This window comes from Equus caballus, chromosome X (assembly GCF_041296265.1).
Source record: "Equus caballus isolate H_3958 breed thoroughbred chromosome X, TB-T2T, whole genome shotgun sequence".
Lineage (NCBI taxonomy): Eukaryota > Metazoa > Chordata > Mammalia > Perissodactyla > Equidae > Equus > Equus caballus.
The window spans coordinates 43,969,485-43,981,759 of record NC_091715.1 but is presented as its reverse complement, the minus strand read 5'-3'; the positions used below and the strand labels follow the sequence as shown (position 1 = coordinate 43,981,759).

The 12,275-nt window shown below is 53.4% G+C and overlaps 1 protein-coding gene across 1 annotated transcript in view; it reads right to left on the bottom strand.

Moving 5' to 3' along the window:
- FGD1 (FYVE, RhoGEF and PH domain containing 1) overlaps positions 1–11,941 on the bottom strand; it is a 39,801-nt gene extending 27,860 nt beyond the window's left edge. Inside the window, exon 1 of the mRNA XM_001493780.7 lies at positions 10,800–11,941. Coding sequence (XP_001493830.5) covers positions 10,800–11,106 — 307 coding nt within the window. The 5' untranslated portion in view covers positions 11,107–11,941. The remainder of the gene's footprint in view (positions 1–10,799) is intronic.
- Positions 11,942–12,275: the final 334 nt, after the last annotated feature.

Here is a 12,275-nt window from a genome sequence, read left to right as displayed (position 1 = left end):
TCTTTCTGGCAATTTCAGCTCACAACTTTCCCCCTCCCTGGCCAGCAGCACCCCTCTCTCTTCTCCCAGCTTTAGCCTTGGCTTAATCTCAAGACAGCTAATAGGCTCCCAGACTAGACCTTGGCCATCAACTTGCTGGTGACCTGGGCAGTCACTTCACAGCTCTGGACTCCAATTTTCCCATCTGCAAAATGGGGAGAATATGTGTGTGCTCCTCATTGTGAGGAATTGGTGAGATGCTAGAGTGGGCAGAAGCTGGCCCCAGCACTCAGGCCTCCTGACCCCTAATGCATGCTCTTCCCTGCAGCCCCCAGATCTCTGCCTCTCCAAGCTGAGAGGTAGGCCCCAGGGACAGCTGGAATTCCTGGGGGTGGGGTGGGATGGGGAAAGGGAACAGAGGGAGTGGAGAAGAAAGAACAACAGCAAATAAGAAAGTGCCTTTTGGAGAGCCAGCTCCATGGGGGGAAGGGAAGTCCCTCAGCTTGGGAAAAAGCATAGCTGCCCTACCTCTTCCCACCTGCCCCTTGAACTTGAGGTCCAGCCCAGCTGCCCCACTCCACCTTTCTGGCCAGACTGCACCCAGGCCTTGGTAGGCCTAGCAGATGTTCTCTCTGAAAGTTCAAACTCAAAGTTCTGTCAAGTGTGAGAAGTGCAGGGGGAGCTGTCTACAGGAACCCTGTAGCGAGCCTGAAGCTTCCTTCCCTGAAGTGGACTGGTCTCTTGAACATAAGGACTCTGCAGAAAAACAGGCACCTTCTGCAGAGTGAAAGCACTTTTGGAAAGTGGGAGTCATTCTGACAAGTAAGGAGCTTCCTAGAATGTTCCTTCCTGCAAAATGGAGAAGCTTTCTATAAATGGAGGTCTCTTTGATAAAAAGAAGCCCTCTTCAGTAAAGGGAAGAAGTTTCTACAAAATGGAGGAGTCTTCTTCAAAGTGGAGGGATATTCCTAAAGTGAGGAATAGTTCTGTAAATTAAAGAGTCTTGTAAAATGGATGACCTGTCTGTAAATGAAGGACACTTTGACAAAATAGAAGACTCTTCTGTAAAATGGAGGAACTCTTTTTTGTAAAGTAAGGCCCCTTCTGTAAAGTGAAGGATGTTTTTGTAAAGTGTGGACCCTTGTGTAAAGTGAGGACCTTTCTGTAAAATGGGACAGTATAAGGCAAAAGGGATTGGTGACGACCGGGGTAACCTGGAGAGTACCTGCTTCACCTAAAGTAGGGACAGCAGCTCCTCCCCTCCATCTAATTGTCACATGCAGTAATGGGGCCCTGTATTTTCAGATCTTCCAATATTTTGAGAGAATCAGAAATCTAGACTTTTACTGTGAAATCTCCTAATTTTAAAAACAGCGAGTAGGCCAAATGAAACTTGTGAGTCAAATTCAACTTGTGGGCCACCACTTTGCAACATGAGTTAGATGGTCCCTTCCACCTCTACCATTTACCTCCTGCCCTATCTGACATGCTCTGGCCCTTGAGAGGTAGCCTTGGAGGTCATCTCTTTTTACCTTCTGGAAGGGCCCAGTCTCCTCTGGGCCTAAGCAGGCTCAGGGAGCTGGTTCACGCAATATTTGTCAGCAGTTCCCTGGACTGGAATCTGCCTTTTGTTCTGTCTGGTCCAGTTCATGTTCTGCCCTGTGTAGGATGCCTAGAGAAGAGAGCAGGGGATTCTAAGAACTTTGAGAGCTCTCTGGAACTCAAGGTGTTCACTTTTTTGTGGAGGATATAAGGTATGGGGATTCAACTGTTTGTTGAGCACCTACTCTGGGCCAGGCATTGTGTTGATGCTTTCCTGTATGACATTCTCCTAACAACCCTGTGTGCTATTAGCTCCATTTTACAGATGAGGAAACTGAGGCACAGAGAAGCAAAATAGGTTGCCTGAGGACACAAGGCTAGAAGTGGTTGAGCTAGGACTGGATCCCAAGTGTGTCTGTGTCCAGAGTCACAGAGCACATCCTCAGTCAATGTTTACTGAGTTGGGAAAGAAATCACATTTGTGGGGAGAGGACTTTCTAAAGGAGGTGGTTTTTGAGTTCAGCTGTCCAGGATGGGGTGTGTTTTTTCACGTATGGATGGACAGTCCTTCAGGCAAGGGAAGAACAGTGAGAAAAGGTGTGGATGGGGTGGGGAGGTGAAGAGTGTGTTTGAAGGCACAGTGAACAGAGTCCTGCGTTTGCATGAAGGTTCCAGAGCAGGAGGAAGGGGCAAAAAAGGCCAAAAGACAGGCAGGCAGATCCCCCTCCCACACCAACCACCACCACGACCAAGATACAGACCCATAGGGGGCATACAGACAGTGGCACAGAAACAGACACACACACACACACACACACACACGACCTACAAAGACCCACACAAAGAAACATCTAGAAACCACTAGGGGCTTAGATAGAGCCAAGGTGACACACAACCAGGCATACAGGCACATACAACAATGTATACAGCTCTAAAGACATACATAGACACACACGGATATATACAGACACATAGTCAAACATAAACACAGGCATACAGAAACAAGAACATGAAGATATACACAAACAGACCTATGGGGACAAAGACAGCCAGGCAGCCAGGCACATGCGCATGCATGCGTGCACTCACACACACACACACACACACACAACCACACAGCCACATGGGAGCACAGGCAGCCCATCCCTCTTCCAGTTGCTTGATTGCTGTGAGGGCCTGGCCACCTCCTCCCTGTGTCTCTGGACCTGAGGCCAGAGAAGGATGGGGGTGGTGGCTCCACCCCTGGGAGGGGCTGGGGACTTCAGAGGACAGGAAGGGAAGGGAGTGGAGCTGCAGCTGGGAGCACTGGGAGCAGTAATTACCCGGTGCTGGGGCTGCCACGCTGGCTGGGATTTCCCTCCCCATGAGGACAAAGCCACTAGGGGATGGCCCTTCTGACCCCTGCTGTGTATGACCCCAGGGACCCCAAGAGCCACTCATCTCCCCTCCCCCTGCACCAGAGGCCTGGTCAAAATTGAGAGTTGGCGACACACAGAGATTATGAGGGAAAAAGACAGAGGGGACAAAGACAAGGAGAAAGATGACAAGAAAACCACAAAGACCCAGAGAACCAGAGAGCTAGAGAGGGAGACAGAAAAAAGGGGAAGGCAAGTCAGAAGGAAGATAGAGCCAGTGAGGGATGCAGGCCCAGAGAGGTAAAGGGGCAGGGACAAAAAGGGCAGGCTAGAGCCATTTGTTGAACAATGTGCCATGCCCAGTGGGCTTTACCTGTGACATTTAACCCTTACAACAACCCTAGGAGGTGGGATGATAGCCCCATTTTATAGATGAGAAAACCAAGGCTCAGAGAAATGAGGTGACTTGTCCAAGGTCACATGAAGCTAGAAAGTGGCAAAGCTGGGTCTGGGGGGCTCTCACCACTGTCTGACCCTGCTAGAGACATGGGGCCCAAACAGAGATCCCTGAAGGAATTCTCTGGAGACAGAAGCAGTCAGGGAGACCTGGAGTCCGGGGCCCCTAAGAGAAGAACAGTGAAAGCATCTCACACCTTCCCTGCCCCCCTCCCTGCTGCCCCGGGGTGGGGGAGGGGGCCGTTTCTACACCTGGAATGCATTAGGCAGGGAGGCCTGGCCTAGGGGAGCCAGGAAGAAGCTGGAGGGGGAAAGGTGAAGGTGAAAGCGAAGGCGGTGGTATGGGCGGGTGGCTGCGGTGCGGGCCTAGCAGGCCCTGATGGAAAGGGCTTCTATGCCAGCTGCTGCTCCTTGGGGCCAGCCCTGCCAGTCCCGCCTTTCTCACTTTCTACAGGCGCCTTCCCTCCGTGACTTAACCCTTTCCCTGCAAGGGCCATGGGGAAGCACCACGGAGGGCTAAAAGCTGCCGGAAAGAGCCTTCCGTTGTTCCCTCTCTGGGCCTCAGCTACACACCTGTGCCCCTCACCCACCTGCTCTAAAGACATACATAGACACTCTGGGGCCCAGCTGGGCACAGCTGATGCCTACTGGGTGCTGCCACCTAGATGCCCCATCTTCAGGCTCCTCAGACTCAGTGCATCCTAAACCACACCCCTACCCTAGCCCCTAGTGGCTCCTCTTCCTGCCTTCCCCAGCCCAGGAATGGCACCTCTATCCACCCAGTTCCACAAGCCAGAGGCTGGGCTTCCTCCATGACTTCTCCCTCAACTCAAAACATCCAGCCAGATCCCAAGTCCTATAGATTTGACTTCTTAGTAGCTCTAGAATCCATATACTTTTTTTTTCCACTTCAGCCTCCTAACTGGTTTCCTTCCCATCCTCAGGGCTCTCTACAAAGCATTCTCCACGCCACAACCAGCTTGTGAAGACACAGTCCCCTTCAATTCCTGCAGCCCTGTGAAGGGCTCCCCTTGCCTCCAGCATGAACACCAAACTCCTGAGCACAGGGACAAGTAAGGCCCAGCTCACGAACACTTCCCTGCCCCCACACTCCAGCCACAATGGCCTCTTGTCTGTTCCTCGAAAGTGCTCTCTTCCGCCTGGGGCTTTGGCACAAGTCGTTCCTGTGGCCTGAACGGCTTTTCGGCTTCTCCTTTCCTCTGGACTCCTATTTATCCTTCAGGTCTCAACTCAAGTGTCCTCTTTTCCCTGCCTGCCCCCTCCTCATATGTTTTTGCAGCATCTACGCTTGGAATTACTTGTCATGTATGTCTTCCCTGCTAGAAAGGAGCTCCATAAGAACAGGGATTGTGCCTGCCTTGTTGCCCACCAAGCACCTTGCACTGGGCCAAGCACACAGCAGGTACTCAATAAACATTTGTTAAATAAACAAATGCCCTCCTTCCTCCCCTCTTCCTTATCTTATCGCCAAGTATTTATTGATGCCCTAGTATATGCCAGACAAATGTGATGACCAGGTTCACAAATGGGGAAACGAAGGCCCTGAGAGGGGAAGGGAAGTCTAGGGGCACAGTGAACCAATGGCAGAGCCAGGAGTGCTGAGGCTTCTTTGGTTACTGCCCTGCATCCTTGTTGCCAGCCCTGTGTGTGTTTTGAGGCACCTTTTGGAGATGTGATGCCTTCCAGGTCCAAGGAACTGGGTATTGGAGCCTTGAGAGGCTGGATTCACTTCTCCAAGGATGTCTGCTCTCTCCAGATGAGGGAATTTAACTCTGTGGGGCTGGCCAATAGCAGACGGTGCTTCCTGCCCTCATTCCAGACAGGTCCTAGCCCCACCCAGCCAGCGTCTGGCCAGCTCCACATCTGCCTAAGGCATTTAGGTGACTGGCCCCCAGAAAGCCATGGCTGGCATCTGTCTGGGGCACTGTTAGCTGCCACTCACCCTTGAGGGAGCAGGTAGCACCATCCGGGGCCCTCCCTCAGGGACAGAGGCACCTGAAAGAGATGAGGAATGGGAATGCCAATCTGCAACTTGGAAACATCAATTCTTTTTTCTTTTTTAAAGATTGGCACGTGAGCTAACAACTGTTGCCAATTTTTTTCTCCTCAAATCCCCCCAGTACATATTTGTATATTGTAGTTGTGGGTCCTTCTAGTTGTCGCTTGTGGGATGCCACCTCAGCATGGCCTGACAAGTGGTGCCATGTCCGCGCCCAGGGTCTGAACTAGCAAAACCCTGGGCCACCGAAGCAGAGCATGCAAACTTAACCACTCGGCCACGGGGCCGGCCCCAAGGAAACTTCAACTCTTTTAGTCTTGTCAGGGGAATCCTTTTCCCAGATACCCAGAGTCATTATATTTTGTTGTGTTTGCTTGGAAGGCCCCAGCTGACTAGGAACCAAATCTGGGTCTTTTCCCAGACACTCTCCTGGAATCTCAAACTGCTACTCTCCAAAATTCCCCGCAAGAGCCCACTACCCCTCCTGTCATAAGCCCCCTCTTCTCCTTTATATGAGCAAACCATCCTACGGCCTCTTAGGGTGCCTTCAACAGGGAGAACATTGAGGGAGCCACAGGAATTTACTTTACTGGTGTTTGCTTTGCTTTTCAGGAGTACTCCCTCAATTCTTTGCAAAAGCCACTACCCTGGGTATATGTGAAATGGGTCTCAGCTTTATGTAAATATGCTTTAAAAACTTCTCCCCTGCCAACCAAAGGCATTTCTAAGGCAAAGTTTGAGCAGGTATTGAATAATCCAACTGAGCATGACTCTGCTGACCTCACTATCTATGTCTTCAAGGATGGGACTGGCCCCCAGAACCATGCACACTCTCCCCATGAGCCACTGTATGATCCAAGGCATGTGTTTGGTGGTGAGAACTCCCAAACATCTCCAGCCCAGACCTCTCTTCTGAGCTTTCCAACCCTACATCCAAATGCCTTCTGGCCACCTCCACCTGGATGTCTCCCTGGCCTCTCAAACTCAACACATCTCAAAAACAACTCAGTATTTTCCCCCAAACCTGCTCCTTCTCTTGCATGTAGATGGCTCCACCACCATCCACCATGTCACTGTAGTTGGTTTCAGAAAACAACCTAGGCTCATCCTGGACTTTTCCCTCTTCCACAGCCTCTACATCCAAGCCACTAGCAAGGCCTATTGGTGTCAGCACCTAAATTTCTCTCAGATCTTACCTTCTTCATCTGCCACCACTCTAACTCAAGCTACAATCACCTCTCGCTGGGATGACTGCAATCCCCACCTGCCTGTCTCCCTGCTCCCACTTTTGTGCCCCTACCACCCACTCTCCACATGTTGCTACAGGGATCTCTCAAACACCCACATCTAAGCACATCATTCTCCTGCTTAATAAACCCTTCAATGGTTCCCCTTTGCCCTCGGGATAAAGTCCTTCTGCCAGCCTTATCTCTCCACTCCTCCCAGTATCAGCCCCAGGCCCCAGGATGCCCCATGTATCAGTGCCTTTGCTCCCACTGAACTTCCTACCTGAACTGCCCTCCATGTTTGTCCTAGCTTTACAAACCTTGCTGACACCCCTCTAGAGTCCTTCCTTTGGGCCATGCCCTGTGCTGGGCACTGCTGATGCCAGAGTTTCCTCTGCTTAGTGTCCCAGAACTACAACTGCCTTCCAGTTTGAGCTGCCAAATGGCAGTCATTCACAAGAGCTGGGCATAGAGGGTAAACTGAGGTAGCTAGTGTTTATGTGTATGTGGGTGAAGGGTTGACTCATTCCCTTTAGCTTAGATCCCATGCCTCCCTTCCAGGTTGGGAGTGAGGGAGGGAGGCCCACATAAGGCCTTGAGGAGAGGACCTCAGAGGGAAGGAAGGCTGATACATTCTCTTGGCCCTAGTGATGATGAGACTTACTGAAGGACCATAGCTAAACTGCCTCTCTGAGCCTCTACTACCCCAATTAAAAAATGGCTCCCACTCTAGGCTGTGCATCAGAATGACCTGGGGAGCTTTGAAAATAGATTTCTGGGTTGCAACCCCAAGATTCTGGAGTGCTGAGGTAGAGTCTAGGAATCACATTTATTTTTCAAAGTCAAGGGATTCTGATGTTCACCCAGTTTGGGAAACCCAGAACCATACGGTGTCTAGGGGCCTTTCCAGCTCCAATTCTAACTCTTGGAGTCTCTGATGATGCCCCAGGATCCAAATCAGAAGGAACAAGTCCCTCTTGGTGCCCCCCTCGATTGGCTCAGTCTTGCACTACCCATGAAAAGGCTCTAACATCAGGTACAACTCTTTTGACTGAGCTAGAGTCAGTCCCCAAGTTACCCCCCACCTAGCATTTGGAAGGATATCAACCCTGAGGAATAAGGTAGGGTTCCCCTCAAATGTCTATGAGCAAACCTACACCTGGCAACTCCTTTCTGACTCTCAAAGCCCTCTCTGGCATTTCACTGGGTTATCTCAGTAACCCAATGAGGCCTTAGGTTTTACAAAGCTGGCAAATGGGCATAAAAACAGTCGCCCTTCCCCTCACCAAGAATCAGGGTAACCAAAAGAGAAAGCACTTTGAAGTAATATAGGGCTTTCACATGGATAAGATATAACTATTATTTTAAAAAGCACTCCCCCACTCCCAGGATGGGCCACTGGCCCCTAAGGATGGTGATTCAATAACGGCCTCAGCAGTCTGAGGGAGGAAGTAGGCAGGCACACAGAAATCTTAACATGTGGACTAAAATGTTTCAACCCTTTAATTGAAGCTCAGGACTCTCTCTCTCTCCCTCTCTTTCTCTCTCTCTCTCTCACACACACATACACACACACCCTACAACCACCAACTCTGCCTACTTTGGGCCAATTATAGGCAAGTCCTGTGGAGAGAGAAGCAAGTCACTTGTGCCTATCCCTGGGCTGGCTGGGCAGTGGGGGAGGCGGGCCTCTAACACTCCATGCTGCTGTGAATCACATGGCCCAGCGCCCGCCTTGCCAGGGCCTGAGTAATTCCTCCGCCTCCTCTTCAGAAGGTTTTCCTCTTATTTTTTTAGAAAATTTATTTCATTCTGCAGGCTTTGCAACCAGTACCTCATAGATTCCTCATGGCTTTCTCTAGATGAGGAAAGTGAGGCTCAGAGAAGGGAAGTCACTCACCCAGGGTCACACAGTAAGTCAGTTAGGAATGGTTGGATGGAAGGCCAGGTCCTTCCCTGACACACTTCTTATTCCCAATCCTCATTTTGGGGTAAAAAAAAAAAAAAAAGATACCCACCAGTTACAGAGGCAGAGACTTCATTGGGAAAAAGGATCCTGGGAACTTTGTGTTGCTTTTTGGGAGAGGAGGGGAGTGGTTCAGGATGGGTATTGTGATTGGTAATTTGGACAGATTGGTGGAGTGGGAAGACAACTCAAAATCACCACCGTGTATTGATCAGAGGCCAGAGACCAGTGGTCTAGACACCACCCAGCTACTGACTCCAAGAATAAGAGTATCTGGAGGGCAGGAATTCAGTTGTCCTTCTCTTAGACAATAACTACTGAGGGTCTACTATGTACTTCCTTAGTATCTGTTCAGGCATTTGTTCAACAAGGGTCTTTTGAGCACCCACTTTGTGCCAGGCACTGCACTAGCCACTGGGGATACAACAGTGAACAAAACAGAACAATCCCCTTGCCCTCACTGAGCTCACATTCTAGTGGAGGAAGACAAGCAATAAAGGAGTAGATACATACAATATAATTTCAGACTGTACTAAGTGCAAGGATGGAAGCACACTGGCAACTGCAAAGGAGGCTTACAAGTGGCCCTACCTAAAGAGCTCAGGAAGGTCTTTCGGAGGAGGTGACATCTGAGCTGAGACTTGAAAGATGAGGAACAAGCCAGGTGGAGAGCAGGGGGAAGAGCTGCCAGGAAGAGGGAAAGCAGATGCAAAGGCCCTGAGGTGGGAGTGCTTGTGGCATGTTTTGGGATCTGAAAGAAGGCACTGCAGTGAAGTGGGTGAGTAGCCTGCTCCACACAGTGTCTGTCAAGGGGAGTTTGGAAAGCCAGCTGGAGCAACATGCAGGGCAGGGCATCAAAGGCCTGTTGTCAGCTGGATATCTCCAGCCCACACCAAGGGAGCCCCTGAAAACTCCTGGAGTTTCCATGACTAGCCCAAGGTCACAACAGCAGCAAGGGGCACATCTTGTCTGCACTTTATGCTTCACTACTGATACCTGGTGCTGCACCACAGTCCCGAAGATCTGTGAAGCCTGGGATGTGAGCCCTGGGGGCCCCAGAGTCTCAACAGCTCCTCAGTGTTTCCCAGGGGAAGGCAGAGCAGACATGCACCGCTCTTCCTCTGTGGCTCCTGGGCTCAAGTCCCCATGAGGATGTCCCAAGATGGAGCAGGCCCTGCGAGACTCCTCAGACACTTAGGTCTGTGCAGTGCAAAGGCCTCTCCAGGCAGTGGTCTGTAGCCCCAGCCTAACCTAGAGCTGCTCCACCTCTGCAAATCCAAGTTTAAGTATCCTGATTTCGCCTCACAAGCAACCTTGTAGTCCTCCAGCTCTCCAGCTCTGCTACAACTGACTCCTGCCGCCCCTGACCTTTCTGCTGCCTCCCTACCTCCAGCTCGCCCCTACAGCTTGACCCTCAAGGCTAGAGGGGAGCCTCCAGCCCCAAGGTCTACCTCTTCCACCTTTCTCTCTCATCAGCACCTTCTACTCCCTCCTTCCCTTGTCCTCCTGCCACACACACCTGGCAAAACCCCAACCTTGGATCAATTCACCATTCCTTTTTTTTTTTTTTCCACTCATACTCCAGAGCTACTGAACTGTACAGGAGAAAATCACATACGCAGAAGGCTTGGCATTACTTTCATGGTCTCCAACCTCAGTGTGGGGAAGCAGAGAGACCACAGACTTCGGACTCAAATAGATCTCGTTTTGAATCCTGGCTCCATACTAGATGTGTGATCTTGGGCAAGTTACTTAACTTCTCTGAGCCTCAGTTTCCTCCCCTACAAAATGGGGCTAATGATACCTACTTCACAGGAGACTGCTGAAGATGAAATGAGAACTCATGTAAAGCACCCAGCCCATTGCCTGGCACAGTGTAGGGGCTTGGCAAATGGGAGACTCCTTTTCTCCTATTCCCCCAAACAAACCCGGGTTCCCCCAACCAAATATCCCTACTGCCTTGCAATCCTGCCCCTTTTTATTGGAGTGCTCCCTCTCCCATTAGCCTCAGCAGATAGAAGAGAAGGGGGTCGGAGCTGTTGAGGGGGCACAGGGGACAGAGAAGAGACGGAGGACAGAGGTTGAAAGGACTGGAGGAAGGACGAGAAGCAAGGGAAGGGGTTGGGGTTTGAGAAGACTCGAAGGGCCCGGGGTGAGCGGGCCGGCCCCGAGGTGGAGCTTAGAGCCCGAGAACAAGAACCCGCTCCCAGTACCAGGCCCGTGGCCCAGGCTCCCATGCTCTCTCGATCACTCACCAGGCCGGGGCTGCGAGCCCTCCAGGTGGTAGGAGAAGCGCAGGGCCCGGTGGTGCTGTGGACTGGGGCCGCAGGGCAAGACCCGGGGGCCTGGAGCAGCGCCCAGGCTGGCGTCCGAGGGTCCGGCAAACTGGGGATCCAGGGGGCCGCCGAAAGCCGAACCTGAGCCCCTGGGCACCGGTAGTCCGGGCTCCGAAGCTCCGGGGTCCGAGTTGGCACAGGCCGGTGGAGCGGCGCCTGGGGGGTTCGTGGTCGGGTGTTCGGACTCCGAAGGCCCGGCGCCCCCCGGGGCTCGGTGGCCATGCATGGTCCGGGCCTGGGCGCGGGGCCCGGGCTCCCCGCTTGGCTCCAGCTCTTGGGGCGGAGGCGCGGGCGGAGGAGGCCCGGCGCCCGGCGGAGCAGCGGCCTCAGGCTCGGGGGGCGGGGCTGCGGGCTCAGCCCCACTGCAGAGACTCGAGACCCCGGCCCGGGCCCAGGCCAGCAGCCGTGGCAGCGGCGGCAGTACCAGCAGCAGCCGCGGCCACCGCCGCTGCCGTGCCAGGCATCGCCGGCCCGGGCCCCGCACGGGGAGTGGGCTCGGCGGGGCCGGGGGCCCGCTGGGGAGCGCTGTCTATGCGGCAGCGGCTGGGTGAGGGTCGGGGGGCTGCTCTCGGCGCGGGCTCTCTGGTAAGCAGCGAACCACTTCCGTGGCCCGGAGCGAGCGGTCGGTCTGTTCGGAGTGCGGGGTCTCTTCTTTCTCCCCGAATGGGAATCGATTTGGGCTCTCTTGGCTGGTCGGAAAGGGTTCTTCCTCCCGCCGCAGCGGAGGCTGGGGGGCGGAGGGGAAGGGCGGGGAGGAGAAGGGAGGGAAAAGAGGGAGGAGAGGACGACGGTGGCGGGGGGCGCGCGCGTGTGCCGCGCGCTTGGGCTGCGGGGCTCGCCCTCAGCCAATCCCTCCGGACGATGCTCCGGCCGCGCGTGCAGAGGAATATCCTGGGCCCGGCTCCACCGTCCTCCTCAGCCTCGGCCTGGGTCTCCGCGGCAGCGGGCGGGAAGGATCCCAGGGAAGGGGGATGGGGAGGCGGGAGCTGTCGCTGAGGCAGCCGCAGCCACAGCGGCGCTGGGACCCAGTTACCCGGGCCCCGCTCCCTCGCCCGGGATTTGCGCTTGGCCACGCCCCCTCACTCGGGCCCGCCTCACTTCCCGCTGCGACCGCCCTCAAGGCCCTCCTCCTCCCCGGTAAAAATTCTCTTTGCCTGCCTTCCCCATCCCTCCCAGGTCCTACATAGGCAAGTTTCTGGGCTGAACCCCTCGAATCTGCCATTCTGTCCCATCTCAGGTCTTCCTCTCTCCTCCTGTCCTTCAATTTCTTTTCCAGAAGCCTTTCCACATGTTCCAGAGTTTCCCTACAACTTGGCTCACAGAGGACTTGTCTTTGATACTCTTCACTCTGCTCAGACCAGACTTCATGGTCCTTTTCTTCCCCACTCTCTTGCC